This window comes from Scyliorhinus canicula, chromosome 15 (genome assembly GCF_902713615.1).
Source record: "Scyliorhinus canicula chromosome 15, sScyCan1.1, whole genome shotgun sequence".
NCBI classification, from domain to species: domain Eukaryota; kingdom Metazoa; phylum Chordata; class Chondrichthyes; order Carcharhiniformes; family Scyliorhinidae; genus Scyliorhinus; species Scyliorhinus canicula.
In genome coordinates this window covers 895,001-914,853 of record NC_052160.1, presented here as the reverse complement: position 1 = coordinate 914,853, position 19,853 = coordinate 895,001, and the positions used below count along the sequence as shown (strand labels likewise).

At 42.5% G+C, this 19,853-nt stretch overlaps 1 protein-coding gene across 1 annotated transcript in view; it reads left to right on the top strand.

Annotated features, from left to right (window-relative positions):
- vps35l (VPS35 endosomal protein sorting factor like) overlaps positions 1–19,853 on the top strand; it is a 131,988-nt gene that overhangs the window by 64,995 nt on the left and 47,140 nt on the right. Inside the window, 6 exon segments of the mRNA XM_038820076.1 lie at positions 805–890; positions 2,359–2,439; positions 5,600–5,663; positions 11,509–11,607; positions 12,138–12,215; positions 16,483–16,597. Coding sequence (XP_038676004.1) covers positions 805–890; positions 2,359–2,439; positions 5,600–5,663; positions 11,509–11,607; positions 12,138–12,215; positions 16,483–16,597 — 523 coding nt within the window.

Sequence of the window (19,853 nt, the reverse complement as noted above, 5' to 3'; positions counted from 1 at the left end):
CTACAAAAATCATCTGAAATTGAATCAATAATGTGTGGAGTTCATTTTCTCATGTGTTACAGGATCTTCCGGTGTGGGTCATATAATGGGGCCATGTTGTTCCTAACCGAACATCACAGTAACCAGCCCCTTTCCCCTCCAACTCTCTCTGGGCAATAGGCAATTCTAGTCTATACCTGTAGCTAAAGGGTGTATGTCAGAACAGTGGTTCTCCAGCTGTTTTAGTTAATTAATAATCACGGATCACTGGGGCAGCACGGTGGCGCAGTGGTTAGCACTGATGCCTTGCGTCACTGAAGACCCGGGTTCGATCCTGGCCCTGGGTCACTGTCTGTGTGGAGTTTGTACATTCTCCCCGTGTCTGTGTGGATCTCACCCCCACAACCCAAAGATGTGCAGGGTAGGTGGATTGGCCACGCTAAATTGCCCCTTAATTGGGGAAAAAATAACAATCGGATACTCTAAATTTTTTTCTTAAAAAAATCACTGATCACCCCATCTAAATTATATCTAATACTCGCCATACCTGGGTACTACACGCAATATGTGGGTATTCTATATTTAGGCACCCTTTCTTTGATTTTCCCGAACAGTGAATATTTTTAAAAGCACTCCCCTCTTGACCAAAGTTAAACCCACGTGGCACCCACTTCATCCCATTAAGTTTTTCAAAATATTTCATTTTTTTCTTTTTTGAAAGTCACATTCTTCACAATAGAGACCATATAAAAGCACTTACAATCCAGTAATGGGTAAACTTTAAAAACTGCACAAGACACATTTTTTCCTTGTACCCGTTTACAGGAGAAGTTCCTCCCGTTCCTGGATATGTTCCAAAAAGAAAATGTCAAAGTAGAAGTCTGCAAATCTATTATGGAAGTTTTTATTAGGTAAGTACAAGATCACTGGAACTATCATTACTTTATTAGAACTATTAAAATATGCTTGTCATCTGACTGTTTTATCGTAACCTTCTGCAGCATTAAACCCAAGGGAGTCCTATCTTAGGCCTTGTAGAAGTATGAACAGTGTCTCTGCTATTTAGCTCTTTTCAAAATAGCCATGAAATACTTACAACAGCAAGTTGGTATTTATATTCTTCTTTAATCAAAAGGCCGAGTTTTTAACTATTCATTTGGGAACTGAAAAGATATTAGACCTGACAATTAGCACAATAGAGAGGGATGGCCCAAGTTCAGGAAACCAGGATATTGAAGCAGTTTGCGCAGAGATGAGAAATGATGAAGGCTAGAAGTAACTTTTGGGAGTGGTGTACAGGCCCCCGAACAATAACCACCTGGTAGGAAGGAGTATAAAGGAAGAGATAATGGGAGCTTATCAGAAAGGTACTGCAATGATCTTGGAGGTTTCAAGCTACATATAGACTGGAGTTTAGGCAGTCGTGGGGTGAGTTAGATCATAGATCATAGAATTTACAGTGCAGAAGGAGGCCATTCGGCCCATCGAGTCTGCACCGGCTCTTGGAACGAGCACCCTACCCAAGGTCAACACCTCCACCCTATCCCCATAACCCAGTAACCCCACCCAACACTAAGGGCAATTTTGGACACTAAGGGCAATTTATCATGGCAAATCCACCTAACCTGCACATCTTTGGACTGTGGGAGGAAACCGGAGCACCCGGAGGAAACCCACGCACACACGGGGAGGATGTGCAGACTCCGCACAGACAGTGACCCAAGCCGGAATCGAACCTGGGACCCTGGAGCTGTGAAGCCATTGTGCTATCCACAATGCTACCGTGTTCGTAAGATGAGGCCGTGACAAGGTGGATATGGAAAAGACCACCCTTTTAGGACTAAGATGAAGATAATCGTCTCAGAGGGCTGTGAGACTTCAGACCTTTCTGTCTCGGAAGATGGTAGAGGCGGGGTCACTGAATATTTTTAAAGCAGGGGCAGATAGATTCCTGCTGGGTAAGGGAATCGAAGGGTATTGGGGTAGATGGGAATGTAGAACTTGAAACACAAATGGATCAGCCAGGATCTTATTGACCGGCAGAGCAGGTTTGAGGGGCCGAATGGCCTACTTCTGCCTCTATTTCATATGTCCATGTGTCCTAGTGCATAAATTGCAAAAGACTAGCATGCAGGTATGTCAGGTAATAGAACGTTATTATTTATTGCAAGGGGAATTGATTACAAAAATAGGGAGGTTATGCTTCAGCTCTCGAGGACACTGAGACCACATCTGAAGTAGTGTGTACTGTATCGGTCTCTTTATTTAAGGGAGGGTGTAAATGCATCAGAAGTAGGTTACTCGGCTAATACCTGGATTTCCATTCATATTGCCTGCTTTTGCATGTCAAGTAAAATTTTGTTCTATTTTATATTCTAGGCAACAGCAAGAACTAACCCGTGACCCTGTCATTCTTAATGCTCTAATGCACGTTTGCAAGACGATGCACGACTCTGTGAAGTAAGGTGCAATTCTTTATAGCAGGAATTTCAATCGATCTTTTAGGATTAATGATGAAAACTCAATTTGGAGGAATTTGTGCTCCTCTTCCCCAATGAGTGGTATTGTCACTGGACGAGTTATCCAGAGACCCGGGGTAACGCTCTGGGGCCCAGGTTCAAATCCCATCACGGCAGGTGGTGAAATTTGAAATTAATAAAAATCTGGAATTAAAAGTGTAAAGGTGACCATGAGACCATTGTCGTAAAAACCTACCTGGTTCACTAATGTGCTTTAGGGAAGGAAATCTGCCATCCTTACCTGGTCTGGCCTACATGGGACTCCAGACCTACAGCAATGTGGTTGACTAAATGACCTCGCTAGCCACTCAGTTCCACTTAGCGCAAGGGCAATTAGGGATGGACAATGAATGCTGGCCCAGACAGCTATGTTCTCATCCCCTGAACGAATTTAAAAAAAACTAATGACTGGAGTTTCAGATCTTTTAATTGATGGTGTGTAAACATGTATTTTCTTCATTTTTAGTACTTTTAAGTTTCAAACACGATTTAAAAGTAGATATCACAATCACTACTTGAGAAGATGGCGGTGAATTGCCACCTTGAACTGTTGCAGTCATGAGGTGAATGTCCTCCCAGTGGTGTTAGAGATCCAGGAGTTTGAACCAGGAGCAATGAAGGGATGGCATCGTGTATGCTGTGTGACTTGGAGGAATTTGGGTGTGCTGGTATACCTGTGCTACTGCTGCCTATGTGTCTAGGTGGTAAGAGTTTACAGATTTGGGAGGTGCTGCCAAACAAACCGTGGGAAGTTGCTTTTAACAGTAAAGCACATCTCCTTTAGATCAACTAACAACCAGAAGAAACTATAAATCAGGAAATGGACAGGAGGGAGGGGCTCAGGAAAACTACAATCACCAGAGAAATTGCCCTGAGTGAATTCTTGGAACTGCAGGATGATGAACCCCCGTCCTGATGGATTTCATCCTCAGGTCTTTAAAGAAGTGTCCAGTGAGATAGTTGATGCATTGGGTTCAATTTGCCAAAACTCCCTAGATTGGGAGATGATCCCAATAGATTGGAAAATTTCAAAACAGCTTCATTCAGAAAGGGAGTGACAGAAAGTGGGAAACTAAAGGTCAGTTAGCTTAACATGTCATAGGGAAAAAGGAAAATGTTAGAAATTCTTATTAAAGTAGTAATTATAGCAGGGCACTTGGATAAGTTTGGGTTAATTGGGCAGAGTCAACATGGTTTTGTGAAAGTGATATGTTTAACCAACCTAATGGAGTTCTTTGAAGTAGCAACATGTGCTGTGGATAAAGGGGAACTGGTGGATGTACTGTACTTTGATATCCATAGGCATTTAATATAGTGCCACATTGAAGGCTATTGAAGAAAATTAAAACTCGTGGTATAGGGGGTAACAAATTGGCTAGCTCACAGCAAGCAAAGAGTACCAAATGGGTCTTCAAGTTGGCAAGATGAAATGAGTGTTGTCATGGATCATTGCTGGATCCTCAACTGTTTATATAAATCATTTGGATGAAGGGATAGCGGCTAAATTTTCTGATTACACTAAAATAGGTGAGAAAGTAAGTGTGAAGAGGACATAAGGAGGCTACAAAAACTAGATGGGTTCAGTGAATGGGCAACAATCTAGAAAATTGAGTACAATGCGGGAAAATGCGAAATTGTCCATTTTGGCAGGAAGAAGCTTATTATCTAAATGGTGAGAGATTGCAGAGGGATCTGGGTGTCTTAGTACACGACCTACAAAGAGCTAGCAATTAGGAAAGCTAATGAAATGTACCATTCATTGCGAGGGGAATTGAATACAAAAATAGGGAGGTTTTGCTTGAGTTTTACAGAGCACGTGAGAGACCACATTTGGAGTGCTGTATACACCATTGGTCACCTTAATTAAGAAAGGATGTAAATGTATTGGGACCAGGTTCAGAGAAGTTTTACTACACTGATACCAGGAATGGGTGGGTTGTCTTCTGAGGAAAGGTTGGACAGGCTAGGCTTTTAGCCGGTGGAGTTCAGAAGAGTCCGAGGCGACGTGATTGAAACATACAGGACCCCGAGGAATATTGACAGGTGGAATGTGGAAGAACATGGAACTCGGGGGTTGCCCATTTAAAACAGAAGTGAGGTGAAATTGTTTCTGAGGGTTGAGTCTTTGGAACTTTCTTCCTGAAAAGGCAGTGGAAGCAGAATCTTTAAATATTTTCAAGGCAGAGGTGGATAGATCCTTGGTCAGCAAAGCTGGGGGGGGGGGGGGGGGGGGGGGGTGGGAGGGATGAAAGATTATCGGCTGACGGGATGCAGATTTGATCCTATCGGATCAGCCACAATCTTATTAAATAGCGGAGGAGGCTGAGTGAGTGACCTACTTGTTCGTGTGTTTGCAACTATAAATCAAAAAAAATATATTTTTTACATCTTAATCTCAATTTAAGAATCATGCGATTCCCAATGCGGTTGGCTAATATAAGGTTCTCTATGTCTCTATTTATGAGTGGAAATAAATATTAGAATACTTAGTTCACCCATAAATAAGATAAAGAAACCACTATACCAGTGACGAGCTGGGGTAATAGAAGGTTGTGGGTTGGTCTGATTAATTTTTCTGAAGTGACACATGAATTTTCTGCAAGTTTTTATGGCAGATAAAATTTACCAGTGACAGGACGTCCCGGCCGTGACTCTGAGCTGACCCAGATGCAGCTTTTCCAGTGCAGCCACTTGCTTGTTCTCAACACTGACATGCAAGAGATTTACCCCCCATTAATAAAGAGCGAGACCTGACCCAGGAGGTTTAAACTAAGTTTAGTAATGTCAGTTACTCAGAATAGTTTAATCTGATGTGATAGATGGTTATGACCATCTCTTCCATTATCAGCACAATGCTTTTAATATTTGTCAAGTAAAATATTGCAAATATTTATTGTTCCAATTGGCTCTTCCACATTGCAATTACATTTTCCTAATTACAAAGTCAACTTTTATTGCAAATTACTTATTTTATTGGAATAATTTTTTTAGATCGAGAATAAATGCATTTTTGATGCTGTTGGTTTGACCTTTTTAATAAATTCCAAATGAATAATTTTGGGTTTTATTATACCTGTTTGTCTACTCGCCTTTTCCTGAAGTGCTTTGACATTAGACGATGAGAAAAGGAGTTTGGCTGTTCTAATCAGCGGATTTATCAGAATGGTGAGTGCTTCATTTTGATGTGAAACTGGACGTGTGCAAATAAAAATGAATGTCTTCATAGCTGCTGAATGAATATATCGACCAACTTTTGAAAAAGGGGATTTTTTTAAGAATCGACTTGTCAGTTGAACTCCAATGAAGGGATGCAGGTCTGAATCTGTGTATGCTCTTGTGTGATGTGCATCATCACATATTTCCTATTTTACCCTTGTGTGAGGCTGCCAATTAACATCAGTGTCACTCAATCAAATCAGATTTATTCTAACCACAGGAAATTTTGGGTAAATTTATTTCACCACACCCAAGTGGGATATTCTGAATTGAGATTGACACCCAGCCGTCATTACACTCTCCGTTTAGAACATAGAACATAGAACAGTACAGCACAGAACAGGCCCTTCGGCCCTCGATGTTGTGCCGAGCAATGATCACCCTACTCAAACCCACGTATCCACCCTATACCCGTAACCCAACAACCCCCCCCCCCTTACTTTTTAGGACACTACGGGCAATTTAGCATGGCCAATCCACCTAACCCGCACATCTTTGGACCGTGGGAGGAAACCGGAGCACCCGGAGGAAACCCACGCACACACGGGGAGGACGTGCAGACTCCGCACAGACAGTGACCCAGCCGGGAACCGAACCTGGGACCCTGGAGCTGTGAAGCATTTATGCTAACCACCATGCTACCGTGCTGAACAGATGACAGACAAGTTCAAATAAAACAAAACAGTTGAAATAGCGTAAATGCAAAAAAGTTTAAACTTTTTGCTTCCTTTAATTATGACTCACACTTAATTGTCCAGAATCATCTCTCCTTAGAGCTGTAAAACAATTTGTTACCTTCAAATAGTATGTCCCCACCCTCTACCCCTACAACTACTGTGTTGCTTGACGTGTCAATCAGATATACCCAAGAGCTCATTTGCAATCCCACCAGCAAATTAACTCCCCATTCATTTCTAGAATGGAGAGATTTACAAAACAATTAACTTTTCTGACTTCTATGCAGCCAAAACTGCACCTGTATTTCCCTCTGCCAGCAGGTAGGGGGTGCAATTTGACTCTGAGGCTGAAAACTGCAATGCTGGTTAGTGTTGGCAGTCTGATTGGAGGTATTCCTGGATGTTTGTTCAGCTGACATCAGCGGGGTTATTAGTTAGAAAGGTTGAGTCCCTGTAATTCAGGCCTTTTGTGGAGACTTCATGTTTTGTGAGAAGTTCAGAGAACCAGGGGCCATCCATGAGCAATCTGCAGGTGGGAATGTGGAAAACTGAAGAAGGGGAAGGATTTGCAGGAAGGAATGAGGGGAACTTTGATTCTGCCTGTAACATATAACTAAGGAAATGAAGCAGAGGGCAGCAAATATTTTGAAAATATATTTAGCCAAGTTAAGCATTTAATACAGCAAGAAACATTTATAGCTGAATAACAATTAAAAAAAAAAAAACAATGAGGCTTGCCCTCACAGCAGTCTGAGAAATTTGAGTATAAACAATTATGAACAAGGAGCAGAATTAGGCCATTCAGCCCCTTTGAACCAGCTTCGCCATTTAATAAGATCTTGGCTGATCTGGTTGCAAGTTCAAATCTGCAACCTGCCTTCCCCAGATAACCTACCAAGCCCCAGAATCTACCTACCTGTGCCTCAAACATTCTCCACTGCCTTCAGGGAGAGAGTTCCAGAGACTCTCAACCCTCAGAGAACAAATTCTCTTCATCTCAGTTTTAAATGGGCGACCCCTGATTTTTAAACAGTGACCCCTAGTTCTAGATTCTCATACAAGAGGAAACATCCTGTCCACGTCCACCCTGTCAGTACCCCTCAGGATCTTGTATGTTTCCCCCAAGTCGTCTCTTACTCTCCTAAACTCCAGTGGCTAAAGACTAGCCTGTTCAACCTTTTCTCAAAAGACAACCCACCATTCCAGGTGTTAATTTAATAAACCATCTCTGAATTAACCATAACCCTTTCAATGCACTTGCATCCTTCCTTAAATAAGGTAACCAATACTGTGCACGATATTCCAGATGCGCTCTCACCTGGGCCCTGTACATCTATAACCACCCTACTTTTGTACTCCATTTTCCTTGTGATAAATGACTCATTCTATTAACTTACCTAATTACTTGCTGTACCCATATACCAGCCTTTTGTGATTCATGCACTAGGGTACCCAGATCCCTCTGTATCTCCGAGCTCTGCAGCCTCTCTCCATTTAGATAATGCTTCTCTTTTAATTTTCCTTCCAAAATGGACAGTTTTTCATTTTCAAATATTGTACTCAATTTGCTAGATCCTTGCCTGTGGATTGAGTGAAGATACACAGGGCTGCTCCTTTTAAAGTTTACCCACTGGTCTGCTCAGCTGCTGCTCAGCAGGTTCGCTCTCTCTCTCTCTCTGACCTCCAGTGTTCTGTACTTGGAAGAATTCCAGAAAGTTCCTCTTTCTCCTTCTGCTCCATATTCCCTGAGTCTTTACTTTTGTTTCAAAGAGCAAAGGTACTCGCCGGTCCTACTTACCAATCGGAGAAAAGAATGGTCCGATCACCTCCTCCCCTTTTCACCAAACTCCAGCTGTGCTCTAATGAAATAAGGTGCACTGACGGAGCACTCCTTTTATGGCCCCTAATTCAAAGCTTTTGAAACTGGATTAAACCAGTTGTCTTGCTTCAGTTGAGAGCCTGCAAAATTCGGTTTTAAACCTGTTTAAACTTCACCCAATCAAAAGAGCAACTCTTAAATAACTCTTAAATTAAATAGCAAATCACAGAAAATACAAGCAGGAGAGGCCCTTCGGCCCATCGAGTCTGCACCTACACACGAAAACTCCCTGACCTGCCTACCTAATCCCATTTGCCAGTCCTTGGTCCATAGCCTTGAATGTTATGATGTGCCAAGTGTGCATCCAGGTACTTTAAAAAGGATGTGAGGCAACCCGTCTCTATCACCCTCCCAGGCAGTGCATTCCAGACCATCACCACCCTCTGAGTAAAAAAGTTTTCCCTCTCATTCCCTCCCTAAACCTTCTGCCCCTCACCTTGAACTTGTAACCCCTCGTGACTGACCTTTCAACTAAGGGGAACAGCTGCTTCCTATCCACCCTGTCCATGCCCCTCAGAATCTTCTACACCTCGATCAGGTCACCCCTCAGTCATCTCTGCTCCAGCAAAAACAACCCAAGCCTATCCAACCTCTCTTTGTCACTTAAATGTTCCATCCAGTCAACATCTGCTAAATCTCCTCTGCACCCCCTCCAGTGCAATCACATCCTTCCTATAATGTGGAATTGCACACACTACTCCAGCTGTGGTCTCACCAAACTTCTATACAGCTCCAACATGCCTTCCCTGCTTTTGTAATCGATGCTTCGATTGATAAAAGTGTGTGTCCCATATGCCTTTTTCACCACCCCTATCAACCTGCCTTTCTGCCTTCAGAGATCTATGGGCAAACACACCAAGGTCCCTTTGTTCCTTGGAACTTCCCGGTGTCGGGCCATTCACTGAATACTTCCTTGTTAAATTTCACCTTCCTGGACTTTAGATTTAAATTAGCCATTAAATTATTCCTTAAAATTTAAAATTTTGAGACTCCCTATTTCGCCAAACTGTTGCACTCTAATGTAACAAGGTAGCACTCAGCATGTAGATGACAAAGTACACCTTGCGCTACAATGATCTCATTAACACACAAAGTCCCTTTTAAGTGCACAGGATGGCTGTGATCGAATACCCACTCCACTTTAAACCCAAGGCACGCTTTAAATTCTTCTCTCATAATAATGCTTTCCCTTGGCGGTTTGCATTCTGAAATCCAGTCTGACAGTTTGTTAATCACAGGAAATCTGTAAGTCTTCATAAAGTTTTATCAAAATCTCATGAGAGGTTGAGTAAATTAGGACTCTGGAGTTCAGAAGACCAAGAGGTGATCTCATTAAAATCTGCAAAATTCTGAAGGAGCTTGACAGGGTAGACACCGAGCGATTGATTGCCCTGATTGGGGAATCAAAAGCACAGAGGTCACAGTCTCAGGAACAAGGGGTTTGATCATTTAGGACTAAGATGAGGAGAAATTTCTTCACTTAAAGGTTTGTAAATCTTTGGAATTCTTCACCCCAGAGGGTTGTGGATGCTCCATTATTGGATATATGCAAGACTGAGATGGACAGATTTTTGGTGTCTCAGGAAATCAAGGGATGGTTGAGAAAGTGTTGTTGAGGTAAAAGATCCGCCATGATGGTACTAAATGTTGGAGCAAGCTCTGGGGCCATTGAACATAGGAGTAGGCCATTCGGCCCATCGAGCCAACTCCAGCATTCAGTCAGATTGTGGTTGATTATCTACCTCAATGCCACTTTCCTGCGCTATCTCCACATCCAGAAATGTCGATTTCTGTCTTGAACATGCTCAATGATCATGTTTCCACAGCCCTCACGGGTAGAAAATTCCAAAGATTCACCACCCTCTGAGCGCAGAAATTCCTCCATATCTCGGTCGCCCCCCCCGAGAATTTTGTTAACTTTAATGAGATCATTCATTTTTAGAACGTCTAAGGAATACAAACCTGTTTCCTCAGCTCTCCTCCTAAGACAATCCTGCCATCCCATCTTGTGAACCCACTGTGGTAAGTGTGTACAATACTGTGTACAATATTCCAGATGCAGTCTTCGCAAGGCTCTATACAATTGCAGCAAGACATCTTTACTCCCCTGGCAGTGAAGGCAGCAGACCATTTACCTCCCTAATTACTTGCTGCACCTGCATGCTAGCTTTTTGTGACTCGTGAACAAGGACACCCAACACCGAGGAAATAATTTGCCTTTCGCCTTTGTTTTTCTACCAAAGTAGATAATTCAGTAATTCAAATTATATTCCATCCTCTATGTTCTTGCCAATTCGCACAGCCAGTCCAAATCCCCTTGAAGTCTCCTTTCATCCTCACAACTCACATTCCCACCTCGTTTTGTATCATCAGCAAATTTGGAAATATTACATTGGTGTCTCCTGTTTCTATTTCTTATATAATACAAAGATCCAAAATGTTTCAAACTGTACAGCCTAATATTTATCATTCAAAGACCTTTTTACACAAAAAGCAAATGTATCCAATAGCCTAATTCAATGTAAGAGCAAAATGAGAATTAATGAGTGATCAGATAATTCAAATTACATGACTTTAATGTCACAGTAGGCAATGCAATACATTCTCTGAATGTTATATTAATGCAAGTCAAACGGCACATCATTTTTGCTTGCCTGCTCCTTTTTTTCTCTACTTTTATTCTTTTCCTGAAGAGTTTGCTGCTCTGTGCAGCTCCCGATCGACTAGGACAAGTTACACTCGTATCATTCCTGCCATGAATGGTTGGTAAGAAGCACGCAAAACAAGTTGGATGGATGATCACCTGCTCGTTCTCTCTGGGTGGAATGCTTAAGCTCCACTCGACCCTAAATCTTCACAGCGCCAGGGTCCCAGGTTCGATTCCCGGCTTGGGTCACTGTCTGTGCAGAGTCTGCACGTTCTCCCCGTGTCTGCGTGGGTTTCCTCCGGGTGCTCCACAAGTTCTGAAAGACGTGCTGTTAGGTGAATTGGACATTCTGAATTCTCCCTCCGTGTACCTGAACAGGCGCTGGAATGTGGCGACTAGGGAATTTTCACAGTAACTTCATTGCAGTGTTAATGTACACCTACTTGTGACAATAAAGATTATTACTGTTGATAGTTTTTGACGGGTTTATTTTGTAAGCTGTAGTTTGTATTCATTTGAATTTTTTTAATATCCACTGTGATTTTGACTCACTGAAGGTACTTGTATTTTTCTCTTGGATTGGATGAACAGGTTTCATTTGGCCGTGACTTTGAGCAGCAGCTAAGCTTTTACGTAGAAGCCAGATCCACGTTTTGCAACTTGGAGCCTGTTCTTATCCAGTTGACCCATGTGAGTAGACAGTAATCACAGATCAAATTTAAATTTATATTTGAGCTGAGCCTATATAGTTTTCATTCCGTCCCTGACCTTGTGCTCAGCAGTACATTTACCCACGTCAATAATTGGTATAGTACAGTATTTGGTGCTGTTTCAATTTCTGTTGTGTTGTAATTGCACATTTCTGAGTATTTCAGGAGGGGGCGCTGTCACTCAATACATTTTCAGGACAGTTTGTCAATTGCTCCTGCTGGCTGAGTGTATCAATGCCCTAGAAATGTTTCTTGGTCATCGCAAATTGCAGCACAGTGAAGATTTCACATTTTATAAAGTTATTTGAATTTGAATCAAAATGTGATGAAATTGGTTAAAAAATACAAAAGTTCATTTAGACTCCCAGAACCTGAACTTGATTTTGGAATTCATGCAACTTAGTAAAACTGTATTCTGATTTTGTGATAAAGCGCTGAATGTTGAAATATCATTTGGGAAAATGTAAAGATGGTTTTGAACATGTGGTGCTTGTGTTTCTTTCTGTGAAGAGTGTAAATCAGCTCGCCATGGAAACCAGGAAAGTTATGAAAGGCAATCATTCCAGAAAGACAGCAGCATTTGTGAGGGTTAGTGTCAAACTTAATTATTGTCTGCACAAGAAATGTAACCGGTTATATTAACCTGTATGAAGTGTAACCGGTTATATTAACCTGTATGATTCCCATTGTGAGATGCACAAATCATAAATACAGCTATTTACTTGGATATTTAGTTACTTTTCTGTTTATTTTAGTATGTTTTCCTGTAGGTATAAAATGGGTCACAGTTCAGTGACATTCTCCACGTCTTGCCCGGTGACCTTTATTCATGTATATTCCCCATTACTCTTGGTCTATTCAACTAAGAGGACATTCCAGCTGCGTCTGATTTTGGTATTACCTCTTTATACATGCAGACTTCCCACAGCATCAATCCAGAAACGTTGAGGTCTGCAGGTCAATTGTTGCACCATTTTGCTGCCCTGTCTGAGCTAAGTTAATTCAGTGGATTGGAGATCAGAACTGGGACCTTCTGGTCTGCATGACACGGGTACCCAGCAAGAGGAGAGGAAATATGTTCATTTGATCCTCTCTGCTCCAGTGTAAACAAAAAGGCAACTTTCTGCTTTAGAATAAAGGGGCCAATGCTTCTGTCAATTCCTGTCGTTCTCCTCCTGCCTCACAAGCCCCCTCCCCACCAATACAGCTTCAAACTATTACTCTGACTCAGCACCATGATGTAATAAATTAATGACCTTTCTGTCCATCGCACTGGCTCACTTTTTGAGATCATATCAACATGCCAACTTTGGGGTGCAGAGAGGGAGGGAAGATAGAATTTCATAACAATAAGAGCAAGTTGCTTTTTATTTTGTGTGTGGTCATGTCTTTATCCAAATCTGTTATCTGAGACTGTGTTGCATCTGCTTTAGAATGTACATTAAGATTTTAAACATTCAAATGTAAAATTCTCCTGAGTGATACTCATGAAAATTAAGCAGTATTTTAATTTTAACAATACATTCACTTGGTTAACTAGATATTAATCACTGTTGTCATAAGTCAGAAGTGTATCATGACTAGTTGGGTTATCAGTCCCTGGGTAATTATTTAAAACATCAATACAAGAATGATGAAATATTAAGTATTTCATTGTATTTGATAACTGCTTTTTATTAAGAAATCAAGTGAATCTCTTCATATTCCAGAAGTGACAGGATCCTCTGTGTTTGTTTTGAGCCATGATGTGGAGATGCCGGCGTTGGACTGGGGTGAGCACAGTAAGAAGTCTTACAACACCAGGTTAAAGTCCAACAGGTTTGTTTCAAACACGAGCTTTCGGAGCACGGCTCCTTCAGCTTCTTCACCTGAAGAAGGAGCCGTGCTCCGAAAGCTCGTGTTTGAAACAAACCTGTTGGACTTTAACCTGGTGTTGTAAGACTTCTTACTTTGTTTTGAGCAGCAACTAGATTTTTGCGGTGCCATGAAGTATTTTAGATTTGAGCTGCACACAGGGATCACCCTGTTGAATCATGGGTGAAACATCATGTTTGAGTTGCCACAGCTGGGATTTTAATCTTGAGGTGAGCTCAGTTGAGTGCGAGGGTTTCAGTGTGAGGATATGTTGTGAAGTTGAGAAGAACGGGTTCCTGAATGCACAGCAGAATTTAACTTCTGGGGCCCTTGAAGAAACGTTTTGTGCTACAGACAAGCTGATTGATGAGCTGGAGGCCTTTCGGGTGGAAGACCTAAGATACAGGGAATTGAGAGATCGTCGCGGATAAGGCCTCCTCAGCGTAGTCGGAGGTAGAGCACATATAGACCGTGGTGGGGGATTGGCGAGAGGGGGGAATGTTGGAGATTGTCTACTGAGTACCGCTTATTACTCCTGGCACATAGCAGTGTTGTAAACGGTACTTAAAATGAATTCAACCCATCACCTTTTAATCTGAGGTGCAGGAAATCTGAACACGTGCGGTTAAAAAGAGAACAGTTGTTAAAATGAAAGCATGCAACCCAAATATCCGAGGCAGTTCCTGTGGGATAGTTGATTGCCCGTTCCTTATCCCGCTTCCAATAACAAAAGTAAACAAGTTAATTCCTGTTCCAGATTGTTTCATTTTTAATAATCTTTATTAGTGTCACAAGTAGGTTTACATTCACACAGCCATGATCCAAATCCACCTGCTTTTGAGAATTGACCCCTTGCCTTAATCCATACATGCTTCCAGTACTGTGAGCAAAGTATCTATAAACATGGAAGAGATTTAGCTTATTGATTCTGGGCAAAATATCCACAGTGTTTCTACTCCACTTCAACCAGCATATGTTCCTAAAATCTTACCTTCAGTATTATACCAAGAAGTTTAGGTTTACAAGAATGAGGTTCAGGATAGTTTGGAGAGTTTCTCTCCTCTGAGAGAAGGCGCCTGACATGAGATTTGATACAGGTGCTCAAAATGATGAGGGGCTGGACAGAGTGGATGGGGAGAAATTGTTCCCACCCTTAAAAGGATTAAAAATGCGAGGGCACAGATTTAAAATGATTTGCAAGAGAAGCAAATGTGATGTGAGGAAAAAGCTTTTCACCCAGCGAGTGGTTTGGGTCTGGGGTGCACTGCCTGGAAGTGTGGTGCAGGCAGGTTCAATCGATGAATTAGATGATTAATGTGCAGGGTACGAGGGAACAGCCATGGTGCCCGTTTGAAAAGCTGGTGGAGGGGCAGAGGCCCAACGGCAAACTCCTGCCTGAAACAATTCTGTGATGCTGCAATAATGCTTCAATATTGACTAAAGATTGAAGTTTTGGTTGATTCCACAGTATGAGTTTAATTAGGTGAAAAACTGGCAGGGTTTTTCTCATCAAAATTAACTATTTTAAAAATGTCTCTCGTAAAGTACGAAACGGAGCAGGCCATTTAACCCTTTGAGTTAGCCCTGCCATTCTATGTGATGGTGGCTGATCTTCTATTTCAACAATAGTTTCCTGCACTATCACCATATCCCTTGATATTTTTAACATGTACAAATAGGTCAATTTCAACTTTGAACATACTCAGTGACTGAGCCTCCACAGGCAGCTGGGGTGGAGAATTCTGAAGATTCACCATCCTCTCATCTCATTCGGAAATAGCCTGCCTCTTAATCTGAGATTGTCCCCCTGGTTCCAGACCCCCTCCTGCAGCCGGAGGGTGGGGGGAGGGGGGGCAGTCTTCCTGTATTTATCCTGTCGAGCCATGTAAAAAGGTTGTCTGTTCGAATGAGGTCACCTCTCATTCTTTGAAACTCCAGAGCGTGAGGCCTGGATCTGATATGTCTTTCTTTTGGGGACCATGAATTGGATTGAATTTGAATTGGTTTTTGGAGCAGGCAAGGAGCTGGATTAGGGGTTTGCCCCTGTCCGCACTCTGAGCTCTGGCTTCGTAAGTCTGATGAAGTAATAAAAAGAAATAAAGGCCCCAATTTTCAAAATAAACCCAAAGTTGATAAAACAGATAAAACAAATAGAAAAGGTATGCAGGATAAATAAAAAATAAATGAATGATCAGAATGATGAACCCAGAGATTCCGCTTCTTGAGAGGTACCCCAGAAGATGTGCTGTGGAAGTCTCCGCAAGTCTCTAGACAAGGACTGTACAGGAATTGCCTGGGATGTTTAAACATCTGATGGACAATAACCCTGCTCCTGGAACCATCCAAAACTATTGATTTAATTATTTTTTAAATTTGTCCACCCCTGACCACTGTGGTACTACACACTAATCACGCCCCCATTGACCACAACCCCAGCCTGACTACAGCAGCAGAACCCCACCCCCGAATACAACTACCTGCACAGACTACAACCTCAGCCCATCTGCACCCCCAAAACCCCCCCGAATATGCCCCCATCCCCCTGACTATACTCCAATGATGATGACCCTCCATGTAAGCTCGAGGCTATAATGCTTGCTTTTAATTTCATTTTTATTATTGCGAGTTAGCGCTGGTAAAGTTTGTGATTTTTGAATGTGAAGTTTAGTTCAGCATCACTACAGCTGGACTGTCGGCGAGAATGAGACTTCCAGGATTTACTGGTATGCGACTGATTCATGTCAATCATCCTTACTAACGTTAGTCTGTTGTAACTCATTTAAATAATATAATATAAATTTTAATTGGCTATTATCTTACATTTGTACATGAGAGCATGAAAGATAAATGTTCAGCTGGAGTATCTAAATGTCTGAGGATATATTTCTGAAGGTTCACTATATTAATCATTAGTTAATGTTTGACCAAAATTAGTTCTAGAACAACTGAGCTACATATTGTTCCTCATAAGATTAACAATTTTTATTTCTCCAATTCCCAGGCTTGTGCTGCGTATTGCTTCATTACCATTCCATCGTTGACCAGTATCTTTGCACGTCTTAATCTCTATTTGCACTCGGGACAGATCGCTCTTGCGAACCAGTGTCTTTCACAAGGTAAGATCAAAGAACAAAAAGCTATCAATGAATAACTAAGGGGTGACCTGTCCCCTGGATCTGCTCTTTATTAAATGTATTTGTGGGATGTGAGTGTCATTGGCTAGGCCAGCATTTATTGTCCATCCCCAGTTGCCCTGCGGAAGGTGATGATGAGCTGCCTACTTGAACCGCTGCAGTCCCTGTGGTGTAGATGCAGTGTTGTGACCCCTGGGCGAGTGCATGGTCAATTCCAACTCCACGTGCTCCAGAGTCACAACACAAGTGAATTGACCAATAATTCTTATAAAAATACCCAAAGTCTGTGGCCCTTGGCTGCCCAATAATTACAATCCCCAGGTTTGTAAATGTAAACACTTTCTAACAAGAACTATAATGAAATATGCAGCAAATGCAACTAGTTAACTATTACCTAATTCCCAATTGCCACTTTAACTTGCCATACACACACATGTGCGCACGCATACACAAGACAGATAAACACAGAGGGGTGGAAAGGGATAAAAATCATAAGTGGAAGGAAAAAGAGTCCTTGTTTCAGATGATGGTTTTTCACCATTTCTTCCTTCACAGCAAGCTTGTAGGTTAAAGTCTCTGTTTGCAATCTGCACTGCTCTTCTGTGTAGAATCCTTCATTCAGGTCTCTGTAATTTAAGAACTACAGTACTCGCAGCTTTTCTGGAGAGAGAAAAGAGACGCTGGTCTTTGGTTTCAGAAATACAGCACTCGCCGGCTTTCTGAAGAGAAAATCGCTTCTTGCCTCTGTGCTGCCAGAATCAAAACTGAAATTCCTTGGGACTCTGAAAAGCATTCCAATGGGATAGGATCCAATCACCATCTGTTACCAGGCAGAGTACAGCCTTTTGGGCCAATTCATTCGCCAGCAGCCAGTCAATCAAACTGAGTCCCACACCATCTCTCTCCCTGATGCTGACAGGTTTACTACCTGTAGGTATTTGCATGTGATCAAGCTTATACACAGCAATACATGCATGGATCTAATCTTGTGACTTAATTGCTGTAGTTTTTTAACTAATTTAGATGGTCTTCTCACAAATAGGAAAGTTGCTCTATGGCAGAAAAGCAGTGGGGCGACATCCTCAGTTCCACACTATCCTGGTATTTATGATAACCCATATCTTTCTTTCTGAACGTGTGCCAGTGTGGGAGTTGCAAAGAGAATTAAATAGCATTGCTGAATCTCACTCTACCAGCGTCCTGGGGATTACCATTGACCAGACACTGAGCTGGACCAGCCAATTAAACTTGGTACCATCCAGGACAGGGCAGTCCACTTGAATGGCACTCCATGCACCACCTTAAACATTCACTTCCTCCATTAACGCACAGTGGCAACCGTCTGTACCATCAAAAAGAAGCACTGCAGCGACTCGCCAAAAGGTCCTTTGACAACATCTTCCAAACATGTGACCTACATGGGCAGCAGATGCATGGGAACACCAACACCTGCAAATTCCCCTCCCAAATCACTCACCATCCCAACTTGGAACTATATTGTCATTCCTTCATTGTCACTGGGTCAAAGCCCTAGAACTCCCTCCCCAACAGCACTGTGGGTGTACCTACACCACACGGACTGTAGTGATTCAATATGGTATTTCACCGCTATCATCTCGAAGACAATTAGGAATGAGCAATAAATGCTGACCTAACCAGTGATGTTTACATCCCAGAAATAAATTAATTAACATCACAATCGCTGTGCCTTCAAATTGCTGTTTTACCACATATAATGGATGATTCCTTTTCTTAAAAAAAATTCATTTTCCCAATTAAGGGGCAATTTAGTGTGGCCAATCCACCTACTCTGCACATCTTTGGGTTGTGGGGGTGAGACCCACGCAGACACGGGGAGAATGTGGAAACTCCACATGGACAGTGATCCGGAGCCGGGATCGAACCCGGGTCCTCAGCGCCGTGAGGCAGCAGTGCTAACCACTGCACCACCATGCTGCCAGTAATGGATGATTCCTGACCACAGCTTTGTGTGCCTGTGTCCCTTAAGTTAAAATTTTAAGCCTTTGAATTCAGGAAGCTGGCAAGCCTCCGGTTTAGCAGTACATCAATATTTGCGATGACAAAGAACAGTACAGCACAGGAACAGGCCCTTCGGCCCTCCAAGCCTGTGCCGACCATGCTGCCCTTCTAAACAAAAATCGTCTGCACTTTCTGGGTCCATATCCCTCTATTCCCATCCTATTCATGTATTTGTCAAGATGCCACTTAATTGTCACTATCGTCCCTGCTTCCACCACCTCCTCCGGCAGCGAGTTCCAGGCACCCACTACCCTCTGTGTAAAAAAAAAAAAAAAAACGTGCCTCGTATATCTACTCTAAACCTTGCCCCTCGCACCTTAAACCTATGCCCCCTAGTAATTGACCCCTCTACCCTGGGAAAAAGCCTCTGACTATCCACTCTGTCTATGCCCCTCATAATTATGTCGACCTCTATCAGGCTATCAGGTCGCCCCTCAACCTCCGTCGTTCCAGTGAGAACAGAGGGAAGTAGACCTTGGAAAATAGGAGACCGGTCTAGATAAAGAATCTGGATTGGCGCAGGCTGGGAGGGCCGAAGGGACTGTTCCTGTGCTGTAATGTTCTTTGTTCTTTGTTCTCCTCATAGCTAATGCCCTCCATACCAGGCAACAGCCTGGTAAATCTCTTCTGCACCCTGTCTAAAGCCGCCACATCCTTCTGGTAGTGTGGCGACCAGAATTGAACACTAAACTCCCAAGTGTAGCCTAACTAAGGTTCTATACAGCTGCAAAATGACTTGCCAATTTTTACACTCAATGCCCCGGCCAATGAAGGCAAGCATGCCGTATGCCTTCTTGACTACCTTCTCCACCTGTGTTGCCCCTTTCAGTGACCTGTGGATCCGTACACCTAGATCTCTCTGACTGTCAATACTCTTGAGGGTTCTACCATTCACTGTATATTCCCTACCTGTATTAGAGCTTCCAAAATGCATCACCTCACATTTGTCCAGATTAAATTCCATCTGCCATCCCTCCGCCCAAATCTCCAAACGATCTAAATCATGCTGTATCCTCTGACAGTCCTCATCGCTATCCGCAATTCCACCAACCTTTGTGTCGTCTGCAAACTTACTAATCAGACCAGTTACATTTTCCTCCAAATCATTTATATACACTACGAACAGCAAAGGTCCCAGCACTGATCCCTGCGGAACACCCCTAGTCACAGCCCTCCAATCAGAAAAGCTACTCTCTGC